Source organism: Rhinatrema bivittatum, chromosome 3 (genome assembly GCF_901001135.1).
Source record: "Rhinatrema bivittatum chromosome 3, aRhiBiv1.1, whole genome shotgun sequence".
In the NCBI taxonomy this organism is placed as follows: Eukaryota; Metazoa; Chordata; class Amphibia; order Gymnophiona; family Rhinatrematidae; genus Rhinatrema; species Rhinatrema bivittatum.
This window is the reverse complement of record NC_042617.1, coordinates 241,533,495-241,553,631: the sequence shown is the minus strand read 5'-3', so window position 1 is coordinate 241,553,631 and position 20,137 is coordinate 241,533,495. Positions and strand designations below refer to the sequence as shown.

Here is a 20,137-nt window from a genome sequence, read left to right as displayed (position 1 = left end):
TTACTGTCACGCAGGAACCCGCTGCCCTGGACTACTCAATTCGCCTCCAACTACCAGCAGAGGTACGTTCTCAACTTCAGTGGTGGCTATAGGAAGACCACCTAAGCAGAGGAATAAGCCTATCCCCACCGAACTGGATCTTGCTCACCACGGACGTGAGCTTGCGAGGGTGGGGAGCCCACTGTCAGGAACTGACATCCCAGGGACAATGGAACAAGGAAAAGGCGGGATGGAACATAAACCGCCTGGAAGCTCGAGCAGTCAGAATAGTGTGCTTGAGATTAAGAACATAAGAAATTGCCATGCTGGGTCAGACCAAGGGTCCATCAAGCCCAGCATCCTGTTTCCAACAGAGGCCAAACCAGGCCACAAGAACCTGGCAATTACCCAAACACTAAGAAGATCCCATGCTACTGATGCAATTAATAGCAGTGGTTATTCCCTAAGTCAACTTTATTAATAGCTGTTAATGGACTTCTCCTCCAAGAACTTATCCAAACCTTTTTTGAACCTAGCTACACTAACTGCACTAACCACATCCTCTGGCAACAAATTCCAGAGCTTTATTGTGTGATGCATGAAAAATAATTTTCTCCGATTAGTCTTAAATGTGCTACTTGCTAACTTAATGGAATGCCCCCTAGTCCTTCTATTGTTCGAAAGCGTAAATATCTGATTCACATCTACTTGTTCAAGACCTCTCATGATCTTAAATACCTCTATCCTATCCCCCCTCAGCCGTCTCTTCTCCAAGCTGAACAGTCCTAACTTCTTCAGGCTTTCCTCATAGGGGAGCTGTTCCATCCCCTTTATCATTTTGGTTGCCCTTCTCTGTACCTTCTCCATCACAACTATATCTTTTTTGAAATGCGGCAACCAGAATTGTACACAGTATTCAAGGTGCGGTCTCACCATGGAGCGATATAGAGGCATTATGACATTTTCTGTTTTATTAATCATTCCCTTCCTAATAATTCCTAACATTCTGTTTGCTTTTTTGACTGCTGCAGCACACTGAGCCGACAATTTTAAAGTATTATCCACTATGATGCCTAGATCTTTTTCCTGGGTGGTAGCTCCTAATATGGAACCTAACATCGTGTAACTATAGCAAGGGTTATTTTTCCCTATATGCAACACCTTGCACTTGTCCACATTAAATTTCATCTTCCATTTGGATGCCCAGTCTTCCAGTCTTGCAAGGTCCTCCTGTAATATATCACCATCCACTTGTGATTTAACTACTCTGAATAATTTTGTATCTGCAAATTTGATAACCTCACTTGTATTTCTTTCAGATAATTTATATATATATTGACAAGCACCAGTCCAAGTACAGATCCATGAGGCACTCCACTGTTTACCCTTTTCCACTGAGAAAATTGACCATTTAATCCTATTCTCTGGTTCCTGTCTTTTAACCAGTTTGTAATCCACGAAAGGACATGGCCTCCTATCCCATGACTTTTTAGTTTTCATAGAAGCCTCTCATGAGGGACTTTGTCAAACGCCTTCTGAAAATCCAAATACACTACATCTACCGGTTCACCTTTATCCACATGTTTATTAACCCCTTCAAAAAATGAAGCAGATTTGTTAGGCAAGACTTCCCTTGGGTAAATCCATGTTGACTGTGTTCCATTAAACCATGTCTTTCTATATGCTCTACGATTTTGATCTTGAGAATAGTTTCCACTATTTTTCCCGACACTGAAGTAAGGCTCACTGGTCTATAGTTTTCCGGATCGCCCCTGGAGCCCTTTTTAAATATTGGGGTTACATTGGCCACTCTCCAGTATTCAGGTACAATGGATGATTTTAATGATAGTTTACAAATTTTAACTAAGAGATCAGAAATTTCATTTTTTAGTTCCTTCATTCAGTACCCTAGGATGCATACCATCCGGTCCAGGTGATTTGCTACTCTTTAGTTTGTCAATCTGGCCTACTACATCTTCCACTTTCACAATGATTTTGTTCAGTTCATCTGACTCATCACCCCTGAAACCATCTCTGGAACTGGTATCTTCCCAACATCCTCATTAGTAAACATGGAAGCAAAGAATTAATTTAGTCTTTCTGCAATGGCCTTATCTTCCCTAAGAGCCCCTTTAATCCCTCGGTCATCTAATGGTCCAACCGACTCCCTCAGAGGTTTCTTGCTTCGGATATAGTTTTTGCCTCTATGGCCAACTTAATTTCAAATTCTCTCTTCGCCTGTCTTATCAATGTTTTACACTTAACTTGACAATGCTTAATTTTTATCCTATTTTCTTCAGTTGGATCCTTCTTCCAATTTTTGAAGGATGTTTTTTTACCCATGACAGTAACCGTTTTTCCTTCCTTCCACCTTTCTTAATGAGTGGAATACACATGGACTGCACCTCTAGGATTGTATTTTTAAACAATGTCCATGCCTTTTAACCTTTGCAGCCGCACCTTTCAGTTTTTTTCTAACTATTTTCCTCATTTTATCAAAGTTTCCCTTTTGAAAGTTTAGTGTTAGAGCTGCAGATATACTTATTGTCCCCCCTTCCAGTTATTAGTTTAAATTTGATCGTTATGATCACTGTTGCCAAGTGGCCCCCACCACCGTTACCTCTCTCACCAAATCCTGCGTTCCACTAAGAATTAAATCTAAAATAGCTCCCTCTCTTGTTGGTTCCTGAACCAATTGCTCATGAAGCAGTCATTTATTACATCCAGGAACTTTGTCTCTAGCAATTCCTGATGTTACATTTTCCCAGTCAATATTGGGGAAATTGAAATCTCCCATTATTACTGCACTGCCAAATTGGTTAGCTTCCCTGATTTCTCTTAGCATTTCATCATCTGTCTGACCATTTTGTCCAGGTGGATGGTAGTATATTCCTATCACTATACTCTTACCCAACACACATGGGATTTCTACCCATATAGATTCTACTGAGCATTTAGTCTCTTGTATGATCTTTATCTTGTTGGACTCTATACCCTCCCAGACATAAAGTGCCACACTCCCACCAAATTGATCCTCCCTATCATTGCGATATAATTTGTACCCTGATATAACACTGTCCCATTGGTTATCCTCCTTCCACCAAGTCTCTGTGATGCCAATTATGTCAATCTCATCATTTGCTGCTATACACTCTCTCTCCCATCTTACTTCTTAGACTTCTGGCATTGGCATACAGACATTTCAAAGTGTGTTTTTTGTTTGTTTTAACAACCTGCTTTTCAGTTGTTAGGGATAATTCGGAAATCATTAGCTTCGTTTTTATTTTTACATATAGGCACATGGACTATGTTTGCTTTTAATGGAACCTCTCTGTTGGGATGCCCTAACTCTCCTGTTTCATTAGTATCCTTCAAGGATACAGTTCTCCAAACCATGCACTGATGAGTGATTGTCTGCTTTCCCCCTTGTTCTAGTTTAAAAGCTGCTCTATCTCCTTTTTGAAAGTTAGTGCCAACAGCTTGGTTCCACTCCACAGATTCGGTTCCACTCCGCTCCACAGACTGCAAGGCAAAGCGATTCGAGTAATGTCTGACAACGCTACAACAGTTGCCTACATCAACCGCCAGGGAGGAACCAGAAGCCAGCAGGTGTCTCTGGAGATAGGCCCTCTCATGGCATGGGCGGAGATAAACCCACAAGGGATCTCGGCCTCCCACATCGAGGAAAAGACAACGTCTCAGCAGACTTCTTCAGCAGAGAGAGCCTGGACCCGGGGGAATGGATGCTGTTGATCACAGCCTCCCAACTGATAGTAAGTCCTTTGGGGCCTCCCAGACATGGACCTACTGGCCACCTATCCCAGTGCCAGAGTCCCCAAGTTCTTCAGCCGCAGACGAGAACCACACTCCTACGGGATCGACGCTCTCTTCCAGACCTGGCCAGAGGAAGACTTACTGTACGCCTCCCCCCCCCCCCCCCCATGGCCACTACTGGGCAAGGTCATCCGCAAGATAGAACACCACAGGGGGCTAGTTCTACTATTTATTTTATTTTATTTATTTGCGTTTTTTCTATACCGGCATTCATGGTTAGAAACCACATCATGCCGGTTTACAGGTTTACTAGTGGCCCCGTATTGGCCAAGACGCCCATGATACGCAAATATGCAAAGACTGCTTGCGGGGAGCCCTCTGTGCCTACCCCCACACAGTGACCTCTTTTGGCAGGGCCCGATTCTTCATGAAGATCCATCTCGATTTTCTCTTTCTTACGGTCTGGCCCTTGAGAGGACTTGCCTGAAGAAGCACGGTTACTCGAAAGCCGTGATTGACACTCTGCTCTGCACACAGAAGTTTTCAACTTCTGTGCGCAGAGCAGAGAATCTGGAGAATATTTGAAGCCTGGTGCGAGGATGCAGGATACTCCCGCGGACAGCCAAGATCCCTATGATTTTGGAGTTTCCTACAGGACGGTATGAAGAAGGGGTTGTCTCTCAACTCCCTCAAGGTTCAGGTAGCAGCCCTCTCCTGCTTCAGAGCCGAAGAGAACGGAATCCGTCTATCGGCTCATCCGGATTTGACCCATTTCCTAAAAAGGGGTTAAGCAACTTCGGCCACCCCTAAAGTGGCCGGTGCCCCCTATGGAACCTCAATCTGGTATTAGACTTCCTAGCAGGGGCTTCCTTCAGACCAACACACGGTCTGTCACTATGCCTCCTAACATTGAAGATGGTATTCCTGGTGACAATATGCTCTGCCCGTCATATCTCCGAGCTGCAGGCACTATTCTGTCCTCCTTCCTTAGGTTTACTCCTGGAACCATACAGCTGCGCATCATCCCCTCCTTTCTACCGAAAGTGGTTTCCGAGTTTCATTTGAACCAAGCCATCTCCCTACCATCTCCGGATGAACATAAGGACTTGGAAGTGTCCCGCCTTCTTCACCATCTAAATATCAGCAGACTCCTGGTGCGATATCTAGAAAGATCGGAACCTTGTGCGCAAGACGAATCACCTGTTCGTTCTTCACAGCGGGCAGAAACAAGGAGAAGTGGCCTTGTGAGCAACCATAGCCCACTGGATTAAGGAAGTAATCAAGGCAGTCTACATAGAGGCAGGGAAGCCTTTACCACTGCAGGTTAAGACTCATTCTACTAGGGCCCAGGCAGTATCTTGGGCAGAAACCAAGCTGCTATCACCCGCCGAGATCTGTCGGGCAGTGACGTGGGCCTCCGTACACACCTTCTCCAGGTTCTACTGCCTGGATGTTCAGGCCCAAGAAGACGCAGCTTTCGCAAGGGCAATACTAAGTGGGCCATGGGCAGCCTCCCGCCCTGTCCGGGAGTAGCTTTTGTACATCCCACTGGTCCTGAGTCCGGAAAGTGAACCTCAAGACTATACAATTATGGGTAAGACATTGTCTACCCCTAGTTCGACACCCGCAGTTAGTCTGGTGTCTGCATTAACTTGGTTGAGTGTACTGATTTTTTTAAATCAGTTGAATCAGTTTAAGAAGTTTAATCAAGTTGTTTATGCAAGATATATATCCACAATGGCTTTTCGAGGAGGATACTGAAGAGCTGAGGTCACTGCAGGGGTATATCTAGGGTGATGTCAGCTTTGAAATCTGACTCAGTCTCCCATCTGCTAGCAGAGGAGCACATAACCCACTGGTCCAGTGTCTATCTGTCTACGCTAAGGAAAACAAAATTGTCAGGTAAGTAATTTCTCCAATGTGCCTTAGATATTGTACTCTATTGTCCTTTGTCTAGGGTGAGGGGAGTACCATAGCACCAACAGTGCCTAGGAACAGCAAAATTATAAATCCATTATTGGCCCTGTCAGTTCTCTGGGGCAGAGGAAATTGGAGAAAAGGAGAGAAGAAAAAAAAAAGTCAGAAGTCTTAAGTTTAGAATTTTTAAAATGAAGTAAAGTAGTAGAAAAAGACAAATAATTTAGCTATGATCTTCCAGGTATAATATTTTAAGAATTCTAAATGTGGTGTGGACTAGTTTCCAAATGTTAACCCTTTGATTTTCTTTTTAGCTTGACCATGAAACCTAAAGTGCCACCTCCTTTACCGCCAAAGGTAAGCTGATTTTCCTGATTTGTGGTCTCTTGTCCAAGAATAAGTTTGCTTTATATAAGTAATAATTGCTGTGTAATAAATTGCCTTGCTGGATAATTATGGAACACAAGGCACCTACTTTCACAAGTGTGAACTATAGAAATCATGTAATTTTATATTGCACTGATAAAATATTAAGAAACAAAAAAAAACCTGGTCATCTTATATTTTGCTTTTAATCTTCAACTTATTCCATTTATCATAATGAAATACAGCTTTATTGTGATATCACAGTACAGTGTAAAGGTTCCTCTACTGTCCTTTGATCTTTACAAATGATTTTACATTTGCCCGTGTTGACATGTTTGCAGTTGTGTCTTCTTCTATTAGGTTGCTGCATCTCAAAAAAGATATAGTTGTGATTGAGAAGGTATAGGGAGAGGCAACCAAAATGATAAAGGGGATGGAACAGCTCTCCTATGAAGAAAGGCTAAAGAGGTTAGGGCTGTTCAGCTTGGAGAAGAGATGACTGAGGTGGGATACGATAGAGGTCTTTAAAATCATGAGAGGTGTAGAGCAGGTAAATGTGAATCCATTATTTACTTTTTAGGATAATAGAGGGACTAGGAGGCACTCCATGAAGTTAGCAAGTAGCACTTTTAAAACTAATTGGAGAAAATTCTTGTTCACTCAATGCACAATTAAGCTCTGGAATTTGTTGCCAGAGGATGTGGTTAGTGCAGTTAGTGTAGCTGGGTTTAAAAAAGGTTTGGATAATTTCTTGGAGAAGTCCATTAACTGCTGTTAATCAAGTTGACTTAGAGAATAGCCACTGCTATTACTGGCATCAGTAGCATGGAATCTACTTAATGTTTAGGTACTTGTTGCCTGAATTGGCCACTGTTGTAAACAGGATGCTGGGCTTGGTGGACCCTTGGTCTGACCCAGTATGTCTATTTCTTATGTTCTTATGTATAGTGATATTTTATATCCATTACATCCTTATGGTATAAGGCTTGACAGGGTTTGTGTGTTTTCACCTGTTTTGGTATGTTTAAGAAATGATGAAATCCCATAGCACAGAATGTGGTGTGCCTTTACTACTACAAAGGCCAATTATTGGTCTCACTATAGGTAATACTGGTCTGTAGGCCTTCAATCCAATTTTCAAAGGGAAACTCCCTGGAGAGTTTCCCTTTGAAAATCAGTGTCTTAGAAGGAAATGAAGGTACATATGTATTATTTATAGATTTTATTTATAGATTTTTCTATACCGGGGTACGTAAATAACATCACCTCGGTTTACATTCAAACAGTAATTCAGCATTGCGCTTTACAATATAACATGGTAACTGAACGAATACAATACAGTATATAACTTTGTATTAATAGAATATAAGCAATATATGATAGATTGTGGAAGTTAGGAAGAGTAGTTGAGGATTCAGATCATTGATAGTAGGCTTTTTTAAATAGCCAGGTTTTAAGGTTTTGTTTAAATTTTTTGTGACAGAGTTCCTGGCGTAATTCAGAGGGCATGGTGTTCCATATTGTTGATCCAGCAATAATGAAAGATCGTTCTTTTGTACTAGAGAGTTTAGTCAGATTGGGTGCTGGGATATTTAGTTTGGCTAAATTCTGGAATCTCGTTGGGCGGGAAGACGTTTTGAATTGTAGTTGATCTGTGAACTAATGCATTTCTCTGTTTTGAATGGCTTTGTGTATCAGCGACATAGATTTATAAATTATCCTGTAAGCCACGGGTAGCCAGTGCAAAGACTGAAGAGCTGGAGTGATGTGATCATGGCGGCTTGTGTCAGTGATAATGCGGGCAGCTGCATTTTGCAGCATTTGCAAAGGTTGAATGGTGGCTTTAGGTAGACCCAGTAACAGAGCATTGCAGTAATCAATCTTTGATAAAATAGTTGCTTGTAATACTGTGCGGAAATCATATTGGTATAATAGAGATTTAATACGTTTAAGCGTGAGTAGCTTAAAGAAACCGTTTTTTACCGTATCCGCGATGAATTTTTTAAACGTGAGATTGCTGTCAATGATGATACCAAGGCTGCGTACTTGTTGTGAAATAGTGTAGTTGTTTTGAGAAATATCAGAGTTGATCAGTATTGTGTTTTTTGGAGGTGAAATTATGATAAGTTCAGTTTTATTGGTATTTATAGCCAATTGGTTGTCTGTGAGGATTGTTTTAATTTCTAATAAAGCTACCTTCCAGGTACTCAGTGCATTTGTGATTGTGCTGGTTATAGGTATGAGTATTTGAACATCATCTGCGTAGATGAAGTGTTGAAGACCCAATTTAGAGAGAAACCGGCATAGCGGTGTAAGGTAAACATTGAACAATGTGGAGGAGAGAGAAGATCCTTGGGGGACTCCTTGAGAGAGGTTTCTTGGCTTGGATTCACTTCATCCACATCTAACGCTGTATGTTCTATTGCTCAGGATGACTGAAACCATAGTAAAGCCGATCCCGAGATACCTATTTCAGATAGACGGGTAATAAGGGTGTTGTGGTTTACTGTGTCGAAAGCAGCTGATATATCAAGAAGGGCGATGAGGTATGATTTGCCAGCATCTAAAGCTTTTAGTAGCACCTCAGAAAGTGATATGTGATATGTACCCACAGACAGGCCAATGCAATATTGTGTGCTCAGGCTAGTGCACAGGATGCATGTTTTGGATGGGTGTCCATAACGCCTGATGCAATGAGGTGATCAGCGTATCCAAAGCATGCATCCAAATCAGCGTGTTGCTAATAGTGTTCATCACATGTATATGCCATGTTGATGAGGCTATGAGCTAGTACCCCCGATGTAAAATAAATAAATAACCGTATGCCCAATGCATACATTTTAACCCTCAAAAATTAACACCAGCCCAAGAGCTGCCATTAAGTCTTGAGGCGCCCCAAAGCCTTCACAGTAAAGCAGAGAATACTGCATTTCTGTGGTCCCTTCGACTTAATATTGCGACGATATTAAATTGGAGGAACCACAGAAAGAAGCAAAAAGGTAAAAAAAAAGTTTTGACAATGGTCAGGTTCGGGAAAACAGACACTCAATTTACAAGCGTCCATTTTCCTTACCCGCGCACAGCCATATCTCCTGGGTACCTGATGCTATGGATGCACTAGGGACGCACAATTTATCCCTAGCGTGTCCTTTTTAGTGCGGTGGTTCATTTGCCTATGGCATCAAGCGCCCAAGAGAGGTGAATGTGCACACAGTTTAAAACAAAAAAAAAAAAAGGCGCCCAGTTTGGATGCACATTTTTTAAGCACACTTTATTGCGTCAGCTTGAGAGTTTGTAAATGCAAGCTTTCACCAAAAAATGCATTTAGGACGTTAAAAATAAACTCATTACCTGTACCTTGCCAAGTCAGACCAGCCTCCAGCACCTCCATGTTTCCCCACAAGGAAATGAGGTAATCTTCAAAGAGTCCTTCTCTACATTTACCCATGGGAAATCCCTTTCAAAATAGCCCCCATAGTGACAATTTCATAATTCTTACTGCATTTAGTTAACTTTCTGTTTCACTTCAAATTCTAGTTTTTATTTTGTGGGAGTGTTCTAATAGCAAATATTTCTGAAATAAAGAGCTGTTCCTTTTGTATAACGCTAGCAGCCACAACCATAACCTTGAGTCGCTGGCATCCCTTCCACCCGTACCCCTTTTACTTATTGAGCTTATTTATGCATACAACATTCGTTAACAAAGAAACACCAATATCTTTATTGGAATAATAAGGCCACAACTTTATTTAACACAAGATTAAAACCTAAACAATTGGTACCCGAGCCGGTATGTGTCTCCGCTGCTGCCCGCCGTGAGGACCAAGCAGGACAGCCTTGCTCCATGGGCCTTCCCGCCTTGTCCCTAAGCAGGGGGGCCCTGAACATCTGCGCATGTCGTGCCCCCTCTTTGCGCCGCCCAAGGCGCTGATTGGCTGTCACGCCATCCTGTGATGCCACCAGCACCACTTGCAAGATGTTCCACCGGCCCGGGTAACCACCAAGAATAATGAGGTAGGGCGGACACTTGCCTTGTGTCCCCCACTAACCAACCAGCTGCGGCCTGTGGCTTTTTTTGTAAATTCGTATCTCTATGGCATCCTGGAGAGCATTGTTAAAGATATCGTAATGAATGTCAGATAGGTGTACTCTGTCTAGTCTGAACAAACCCTGGCAAAGATCGCCCACCCACTGGTGCCTTATTAGTTGACCACCGAGTTTTTGTATCCAGACACCTATCAGCCTGTGGGTGAAACTTTCTTCCGATCCCTACTCCATAGTCTGGAGTCTTTCCACTTAGGCCATGGAATAATGTTCGACCAGAAGAGGGCGGCATTCGGGTACCAGTCGGATAGCTTGGCGAAGTCTATTTTTGCCTTTATCATGCATGACAATGAGCACAGGTCATTGACCCCCAGATGTATTACTATGACATCCGGAGCAGCTGTCGAGTCTCTCAGGTGCAGTAGAAGGGGCAATAACTGGTCCCAGCATATGCCAGGCTTTCCCATCCATGTGACAACCCACTCGTGAGGTGCCAATCCTAAATTGATCCATAGGGTCGTTTCTGTTCTCTCCTAGCTGCCCAATGTATATGAGTGACCAATGATCCAAGCTACGCGTTGCACCTGAGTCAGATCTGCAGGATAGAAGAATTAAGACTTTTGGTTAGAGATGCTCACTCTGTCCAATCAGACGTACGTATTTACTGCATCAGATCGCCATCATCCAATTCTCTGTATCGTGGTTGTATGTAGTCCTGCTTGTTCTGCGCTTGAAGCTGCACTGATTCTGAAGGAGTGAGTGGTGAATTTTTTTGTGTCCAGACCCATTTTTGCCACTGCAGTTTTGAGTACTGCAGGAAATTGACATCTGGTTAGCGGGGCCCTGTGAGCGTGTACCGACAGGTGCACTCCCCGCTTGGCCGCACTGCCAGGTATTTCTTTGTATTGTGTATCGAACAGGTGTCACATGCCTTGATACGCTTTAGTGACAAAGTGGCCCATTTTCCAAACTGGTCTGTTCTGGACTTGTGTATCGTGATGGTTAATGTATCGGGAGTCCCCAACACATTCCGTAGAAGTATGCCACTGTTGCCTGTGTCATTTTTGTTGGTGGCGACCAACTCGCTCACTCGAAAAGCTCCAACGAATGCGAGTGAAAATGTGAGCCAAAATAAATCTGTTTCGAAATTGCATGAGCAGATTGATGCTAATAGTGCCCAAAGGGTCCCCAGCAAGTTGTGTGTGATGGGATGTCATCTGTCGATGATTGACCCCATCTTCTTCAACCATCCTGTCAACACCTTAAATATGAAAGACTTGGTGGGTTCTCCCCATCCACGCACCTTTAGAAAGAATGACAGGCCTGCCAAGTGTTTGGCCACAGAACATTTGGATGCTCCCTTTTTCCTTAGCCGCGAAGACAAATTTAACAATTAGGTCGTCAGCAACTGGGTCTTGACTCCACCCATTTTTCCTCAGAAATTCCATCGCGTGGTCGTAGCTTCGGCAGTATGACAGCCATGTAAATAGTGTAATGGATCGCCAGACTAAATCGAAGGTGGTTACAGACCAATCTTCCATAAGTGTGCTGGCATGTGTGTCCCCACTTCGCTATAGGTGCCTGCTTGCGAAACAAATCCCATTTAGCACAAGACAGGGCATCAGCAACACAGTTACATACTCCCGAAATATGCCTAATACTAGTGCTACCCATCTAGGGAAGAGTTCCAGAAATGTTATGTTCTTCATGAGTCTGATGTTAACCCATTCCACTGGCTATGGCTCCGTACACCATGCACCTTGGCAGAATGCCTCGAAACCCCAACCTCCTGATGCATCTGTGTGAATGTCTCGATCTTTGCTAGAAAGCGGGGGTCCCTGTATGATGGATACGCCATTGAAATTTTTGAGGAATGAGCTCCACACATTAAAATCTGCATATATGGGCCTTTGACACTCTTAAGAAGTGAGCTGTATCCCGACTGTGGCCACTGCCAATCTTCTCATAAAAGCTCTTCCCATGGGAATTACGTGACATGCGGAGTTCAAGGTCCTAAGATGGACTGCGTGACTAATAGTGTTATCTTCTTCACTGTCGCCACCTGCTGTATCATTATGCGCAGTTTTACAACTTTTTCCCTCGGGAGCCTAGCAACCATCTTGTTTGAATCCAGTTCAATGCTGAGGTAGGAAATGATTGTTGTTGGACCTTCTGTTTTGCTTTGTGCCAAAGGCACGCCGAAATCCTCAGTGACGGACTGAAAATCATGGAGCAAGCGAGCGCAGGTGTTGGAATTTCTTGGATCCATAAACAGAAAGTCGTCTAAATAGTGAATGATGTTATTTGATGCTGTCTTCTGTGCTGCTACCCAGTGCACAAATGAGCTAAATAGCTCAAAATAAGCACATGAGACTGAGCATCCCATAGGCATACATTTATTAAAGTAATATTAATTCCTGAAAGTAAAACCCAATAATGGGAAACTTCTTGGATGTATCGAAAGTAGTCTGAAGGCCGATTCTATGTCTGATTTTGCCATTAGAGTGCCCACGCTGCATGTTGAGTAGCGCCACTGCCAAATCAAAGGATGCATACTCAACAGAGCAATCCTCTGGAGGCAGCTGGTCATTGACGTATACTCCTGGAGGGTATGACAGATTCTGAATGAGACTGAATTTGCCCTTCTCTTTCTTGGGGATCACCGCGAATGGTGAAAGGTACATGTTTTGAAATGGTTGCCGTGGAAAAGAACCTGCCATCCTTCCGAGTGCTAACTTGATATCAAGCTTTTCCAGCACTATGTCGGCGTGTTGCTTCACTGATGTTGTGTTGCTAGTTTTTGTTCCTTTTATTTGGCCTTGGAATGGAATGATGAATCATTCACGAAATCCTTGCCAAATCCTTTGTGCGTGTCTGCAGCAGGGGTAGTGTTTCAACGATGGTATCATTGCTTCGAAATTGATGGGTGAAGGCGCTTTTTAAAATTGCTGAGTTTCAACGTGCTTTAACATTACTCCCAGTCGCTGGTTTTTTGGAGAACTTCATTACTGGATGTGGAACTGCGCAGGCTGCACAAACACGTTTGAATTTTCAGACCTGGAATGTGCACATTGCCTTGTTATAGCGCCAGCATGTGTTGTCTTGTACTTGCGCCGTCCTGGCTGAGTGCCTTAGCGCGGTTTTGAGTGTGCTCCTGTATCGCCCGCTTTTCGTGTCATCTGTTTCACCCACAGGCTGACTTCCTGAGTTTCCCATGACATGAAGCAATTCTCTTCAATCTTGTCACGGAATTTCTCATCATAGTTGAGCTAGGCCCAGCCTTCATGCTCTTGGGAAGTTTTGAGAATATTCTCAAAGGGTCCCGATGTCCCACCACGCTTGTCATGTATAGGAAAGCTCTTATCCAATTAACAATATTTTTGGGCACCCTCTTCTCCTTTTCCAGATGTGCCGGTCCAATTTCTTTGTCATCTGTCCTTTGCCGTCCTTGCAGGATCAAAATATGTCTATGTATGTCCGTTTTCGTATTTTTTCGCATAATAGTTTGGGTACGCTTTCCCATAGCCCAGATAAGATGGTGAACACTGGGGGCCCTCTAGACTCTTGTCAGCTGCCTTTGCCGTGGGCTGTGGGTTGCTCTCATTTGTGGAGTCCGAAGACGAAGCAGAAGAAGAACTCTCTGAGCTGGAACTTTTCTATGCTTGCACTTCACCTTGTGCTTTTTTCCAGTTGTCAAATTAGTGTTTTCAACTCCTGTGCCCCCAGCTTCCTCCCTCTTCCCCCTTCCTCATCTTGAGACTCACCCACATTTGCAGTCTCTGATCTGTGCTGATTGCTTTGTGCGGCTGGTGGTTGCTCTTTCATCTGGGTTTTGCATTTCATGGCGCGTTCCCGTGTCAGTTTGTGCCACTGCTTCAGCTTGTCCGGTCGTTGCTGTTATTGGGGCGTTAGCGTGGACTTCGGATAACACTCTTGTATTGTCGCATTCAGCTGCTCTCGCTCCACTTGCATTAAACTGTGAAAAGACTCGATGTGCGCGCTGCCCCTCCCTCCCTGCGGATAGAAGGTTCCTTGTGTGGGTGCAGGCCACTGCCACCAAGGTGAAAGATAAAGGTTTTGGCTGTTCATCCTTCCATATGCTGTATAATCCCATGGACGTCCTGCTTGGCCCTATCCTGGGATTGGGCCGGGTGAGTTGGGACCCCATGGAGATCTCTGATGCCAGTTTGCGCTGTTGAAGTGCTGATATGTCGAGTGGGGGGCAGGGTATGGCTGGCTGCTGTGTATGGGCTGTCCTTGCATACATCCTAAGAAAGAGGGGGGGGGGGGGGTGGCTCGACGTTCGATGGAAACGGGTACCCCTCTGAGCTTGTATGTCTTTAGTACTCGTTCTGGCTGGCTGGCGGCTGTGGACATCTGTGGGGGCTCTGGTGTGATGTGTGAGAAGCTGTCGCCCTCTCAGTAGTGTGCTGCTGCGGCTCTAACTGTGGCTCCTTCTGCCCTTGCCTCCATAGGATGGCTGATGGCTGACATCATGTTGTTCGTTTGGGGCTCGTCTGAGGTGCCTGCCCGCTGGTCTGTCTGCTTTCGACTCGTTCCTCATCCACCCCGACTTCTTCTTCAACCTCGCCAAGAGGTCGCTTGCTTTGCGGGCGCCGTGGTCTCTACATTGGTAATCTCGGCGATGTCTCTCTCCTTTGAAGATCTTAAACGCAACCTGCGTCCTGGCTCCTCAACCATTGCCGTCGTGCCCATGGGAGTGTTGAGGGCTGGGCCGGAGGCCATTTTGGTGTCTAGGATTATTCCTGAGACGACGGTAGCTGCATGAGTGCCTATCTTGCACTCTTCCCCCCCCCCCCCCCCCCCCCACACACACACACACACTTTCTTCTTTTTTTTTTTTTAAATTTGCAGGGTGTGTGCGAATGTGGAGGGAGATTGTGAAGGAGTATGTAAATGAGTGAGATTGGGAGCTGGTGTGTGTGTATGAGAGAGTGAAAATGAGAGAGTGAGCCTGTATGAAGCGGTATATGTGTGCAAGAGAGCAAGGGTGCCTGTGTGTGGGTATGTGCATGAGAAAGATTGAGCCTGTGCATAAGTGTGTATGTGTGTGCGCGCTTGAGAGAGAACGCCTTTGTGAGGGGCTAGCGGGTGCAAGAAAAGAAGCTTCTGTGAGGGGGGGGGAAGGGTGTTTGAGAGAGGGAGGGGTCAAACTCTGGGAGTGGAGGACTGGGGAGTGAAGACAGAGTGGAAAGGGTTGAGCCTGGAGAGGGAGGAGACAAATAGTGGAGAGCAGAATAGTTGGGGTCTGAGAGGGCAGCATGAAAGTGGTATGACCAGGGGAGAAGGGAGAGAAGATTGAAGGGGACACTCTTACATTTCTAGGGAATTTCTGCTCAAAATATTTAAACTCTGCATCTTTGAGTAATGACTTTTCTGTTTTACATTTAAAATTAGCTACTCAAAGACCATAATGCATACTGCTTTATTTTGACCAATATAAAATATGCAGAATTTTACATTTTTGGGTGCATAATTCCACCAAGAGCAAATATTTCATATGTGATGCCAAATCTGTCAGTCATTAATTCTCACAAAAAATTCCTAATAATGCCAAAACTGTCAGTCATATGTCCTGTTGCATTAAATTCCAAGAAAATTCAAAATTTCTTAAATGTCTCATCTACAAAAAAACACTGTGATCCAAGCCGAACCCAACATTCATGCTTCAAAAATCCTTCTTCAGACCACCTGCGAAAATCAATGTTTTTCCTATGTAGAGAAGGGAACAAGGACCCTATGGAATGGCAGTGAAACTCATGTTGTAGATGATTCAGTCATCTATCTTGAAACTATAAAACACAACTTTCTCACATGGTATGAAACCTATACTCTGTGGTGAATCTTGATGAATGTGAGGAGGATATATATGTCCAGTGGTCACATATGATCATACCAAATAGTCCTTGAATGTACTGCATATTTGAGATATCCACACAGATTTTCTTTTATATTCGACTGGAGACTGTGAAAGTCATTTCAACACCTTTATCTTTCTTTCCTGTAAGCACTTGGTTGATTTTGAGGTATGTTTTGGATCACTGTTTTGTTGAAATATCCAACCTTTTTTCAGCTTTAATGTCTTCACTAACTCTGGGACATTAGCTTCTAGAATATGCTGATATATAGTTAAATCAATGTTTCCTTCCACTGCACAACATTTCCTGTGCCACTGTCTACAACACAACACCAAAGCATAATAGATCAACCTGCCATGCTTAAGGATTGGCAAGATGTTCTTTTCTTAAAATGTTTTGCCATTTTTTCTCTAAATATATTTCATGTGGTTGTGACTGAGTAATTTAATTTAATTTAATTTTTATCATTACAAAACACTTTGTTCCAAAAAGATTCAGGCTTAATAAAGTTTTGTATACTTTGGATGATTACTTTTGTGATGAGTTAGCAGAAAAGGTTTCCATCTGACAATTGTCCCATGCAGATAATTGTTGTATAAGCAATGCTGTATTGTGGGCCTGTGAACTCCAGTGGCAGCTAAACAGGTTAGCAAGTCATTTACAGTGATCTGTTTTGCAAATCTGACTAGTTTTTGGGCACTTCTATTGGAGATTTTTTTTCCATCTTCCAGATCTTGCCCTGACCTCAGTTGCATATAACTTCCATTTCTTTAATGCTAGATCGAGAAGTGATGTGTCTGCACAGCCTGCCATCTCATAACTCTGACTGGGGCCCCAGTTGGTTGCATCTTTCTGGTGGGAGATAACTGAACTTTTGAATGTACAACTCCATTTGTCTTTAGTGTACGACACACAATCCGACGGGCAGACAGAACAGCTAAATAAAACTCTAGAGCAGTATCTCTGCTGCTTCGGTCATTTTTACCAGAGGAACCAAACACAGTTCCCGTCTATGGCAGAGGTTGCATTAATAACTGACCACTCAGCAACTAAGGCTTCCCCATTCTTCGCAAACTATGGCATCAATCCTCATTTCCACTTTGGGGAGGCTCAGCAACCCAGGGTCCCTGCAACAGCACAATGGGTAAATGCCTTAAGAGGTACACTCGCAAGTCCAATGTGACTAGGAACTGGCTAAAAAGTCACAGAAAAGATTTGTCGACAGGCTATGACAAAAAGCCCCACAATTTCCAGTAAGGGGCAATGTCTGGGTCTTCACAAGGCATATAAAGAACAAGACACCCTTGAGTAAGCTCGAGCAGAAGTTTGAGACATTTCTGATTCAGAAACAAATCCAATGGTATTCAGGCTTCAACTTCCAGCCAGTTTGCATGTTTATCCAGAGTTCCACTTTGCCCTTCTGAAGCCTTACAAATCTAATACCTTCTTAGAAAGACAGTCCCTCCCCCTATCGCCAGTTACAGTGAAAGGGGCACCGAGAGTTCATTATCTGCCAGATTTTGCATGCTAGATTTATAAAAGGACACTTGCAGTATTTGGTGGATTGGAAAGGAAGGAGTGCAGTTAGGAACTAGCCCAAAATGTCCATGTCAAAGAACTAGTGGCCCAATTTTACCAAGAAGACCTTGAAAAAAACCCAAGAATGACAGCTCCGGGAGGGATGGATATTTTGTCAGGGACCGCAGGGATCTAACCTGCGGCCCCAGCTGTTCAAGGCCAGGGGATTCTGCAGTGAAGCCACAGACTCTGGCTCATCAAAAATCCTGTAGGAAATACCAAGCTAAGGAGCGATAGGGAGACTGGCCTCTGGAGGCTTCCTATTGCGCCAGTCTTTGGTGCGTTACAATTGAGGGATGGATATAAGGAGCCCTTGCCTAACACACCTTTGCTGGTCCAACAGTCCTCATTAAGTTTGTTCCATTCTTGGTCCTCAGTTTTATTCCTGGGTCCTGCTCCATTCTGGTTTCCTACCTTTTGCTTGTCCTCTGCCTCTGCTTGGCCACTCACACCCAAAGGCCCAACCTGCAGGGAATGGCAGTTGCTTCAAGCAGAACACCTCCTGCTCCAGAGCACTCTGCGATATACCCTGCCTAGGCATGGTACCTCCTTTGGCCTCAGGGGAATGGGCCATGATACAAAGTTAAGCACAAAAAGAAAATACCCCACTCTAATCCTGGCTAATACTGACAAATAGTGAGATACTCCTCTTGAGATACTCCTGTCACTATAATCACTCTACACTTTAATCTCTATCTTTAACTACATATAGCTGTTATTAAAAATCACTGTTCGTCTAGATATAAACATTGGGGCAAAATTTGATGTGGAGTTAATTTTAAAGCAAAACTGAAAGCATTCCTGAAACAGCCTTGCTCTAACCAGCTTGGGCAGCAGACTCACAGAACCAGCAGGGGGCAATTAGATCTTTTGAGGGCTGTGCTCAGCCAGAATACAGGAAATACTAAAGCTTCTTGTGTCCAGCTAAGTAAAAAGTTTAACATAGTAAGCCAATCTGGGGGAGGCTATTGTCAAACACAATAGCAGATACAGGGTCCTGAGAGCAACCTTGACCAAGGGTAACTGTTTAACTCCCTCCTTCCCTGCCCCACTACCCACCCACCCCTGGGGTTGGGATTCTGATATAATCTGCCTGAATACATAATTTGTCAACTATATAGGCTGGTAATTTGGTAATTCCTTAACTGTTATCCATCAAATTTACCAAAATGAGGACTATCCACTGCAACTGTTATGGAGCCTTATATTGAGGGTAATCATATGGAAACTTAAGGCTTGCCCCATTTGTTCAGAACTCTCTACCTTGGAAAAGGAGCTGGCTGAAGTTAAAGCTGAATTAGCTTCAATAAAGAAAGTCTCAGCCACTTTACATTATTAAGGAATTAATTTCGCATTACCACAGAATAACCAAAGGTCAAGGAAAAAGAGATTTACTGTGGGCTCAGGTAGGATAAGACCTGTGACCCACAGACACCCCCCCCCCCTCCCACTCACACAGGGCATTAAGGAACTCTGGTAGAATTAGACCTGTGATCCGGAGACACACACTGTATCAAGTGCAACAAGTACAAAATGCCTTCTCTGTATTAAATTCTGAAGAAGTTCTTGAGAAAAAGATTGAAGTGTTATCTGAAAAGAGAGAAGAAACCCAATGCATACAAAAATTCCAGATCAGAAACCAAAGAAAAAAGCTCACTGTGATGGATGACTGTCAGAGGCACTAATCTTTTCCCTTGCACAAATGCAAAGGGAAAAGTGGATAACAAAACTCAACTAAAACACCATTCCTCTTGTTTATAACATTTATTTTGTATACTATATTTAAATTGTATATTGTTTAACCATTTCTTTTCTCTCCTCTCTTCTTCCTTCTCCAAGTTCGGCTACCCTTGTTAAATGTAACTGTACCTTCGGTCACCACAGTTCTAGTTTTTTGTATATAATTGCACTCCTGTTCGATGTAAACCAGCAAGATATGTTTACATGATTGCCGGTATATAAAAACTCTAAATAAATAAAATAAATAAATAAATAAAGAGGTCACAAAAGGAGTCCAGGAACAGCAGTAACCTGAACGAAGAAAGCTGGAAAGCTATGAGCACAAATGCTCGTAGTTTGGGCAACAAAATCCCAGATCTGCAAGCCCTAATGGTGGAGGCAGAGTTGGACGTTGTTGCTGTCACAGAAACGTGGTTTACGGAATCTCATGACTGGGATACGGCAATACCAGGCTATAACTTGTTAAGGAAGGACAGAGAGGATAGGAAAGGGGAAGGAGTGGCTCTTTATGTCAGAAACAATATCCAAGCATCTGAGCTGCAAGGAAGATGGGGCAATGAAGAAGCACTATGGGCCGACCTAAAAAAAATCAAAGTCAAATTAAATTTAAAATATACATAAAATTAACTAATAGCTAGAACAAGTTCTAGCTTAAAATAAATCAATTATTTACTCAAAATAAATGAAACAAAAATTGTTGCCATGGGACTTAGTATTGCTGTGGGAAGGGGAGGAGGGGGGCACATGAGATGAAAAATTGATGACGTAGCTAACGGGGGAGGGAGGGGGTGAAAGGAGAGTGGAATGAGTAGGGGTTATAAATGGGTCAGTAGAGTATGATGAATTTGTTTGATCTTGTG

General features: G+C 43.4%; 1 protein-coding gene across 3 annotated transcripts in view; it reads left to right on the top strand.

The window, feature by feature from the left end:
• Positions 1-20,137, top strand: part of MAP4K3 (mitogen-activated protein kinase kinase kinase kinase 3) — a 1,052,401-nt gene that overhangs the window by 728,174 nt on the left and 304,090 nt on the right. For all 3 annotated transcript variants that reach the window (XM_029594354.1, XM_029594353.1, XM_029594355.1), the window contains one exon: positions 5,985-6,027. In XM_029594354.1, the coding sequence (XP_029450214.1) occupies positions 5,985-6,027 (43 nt within the window). The remainder of the gene's footprint in view (positions 1-5,984; positions 6,028-20,137) is intronic.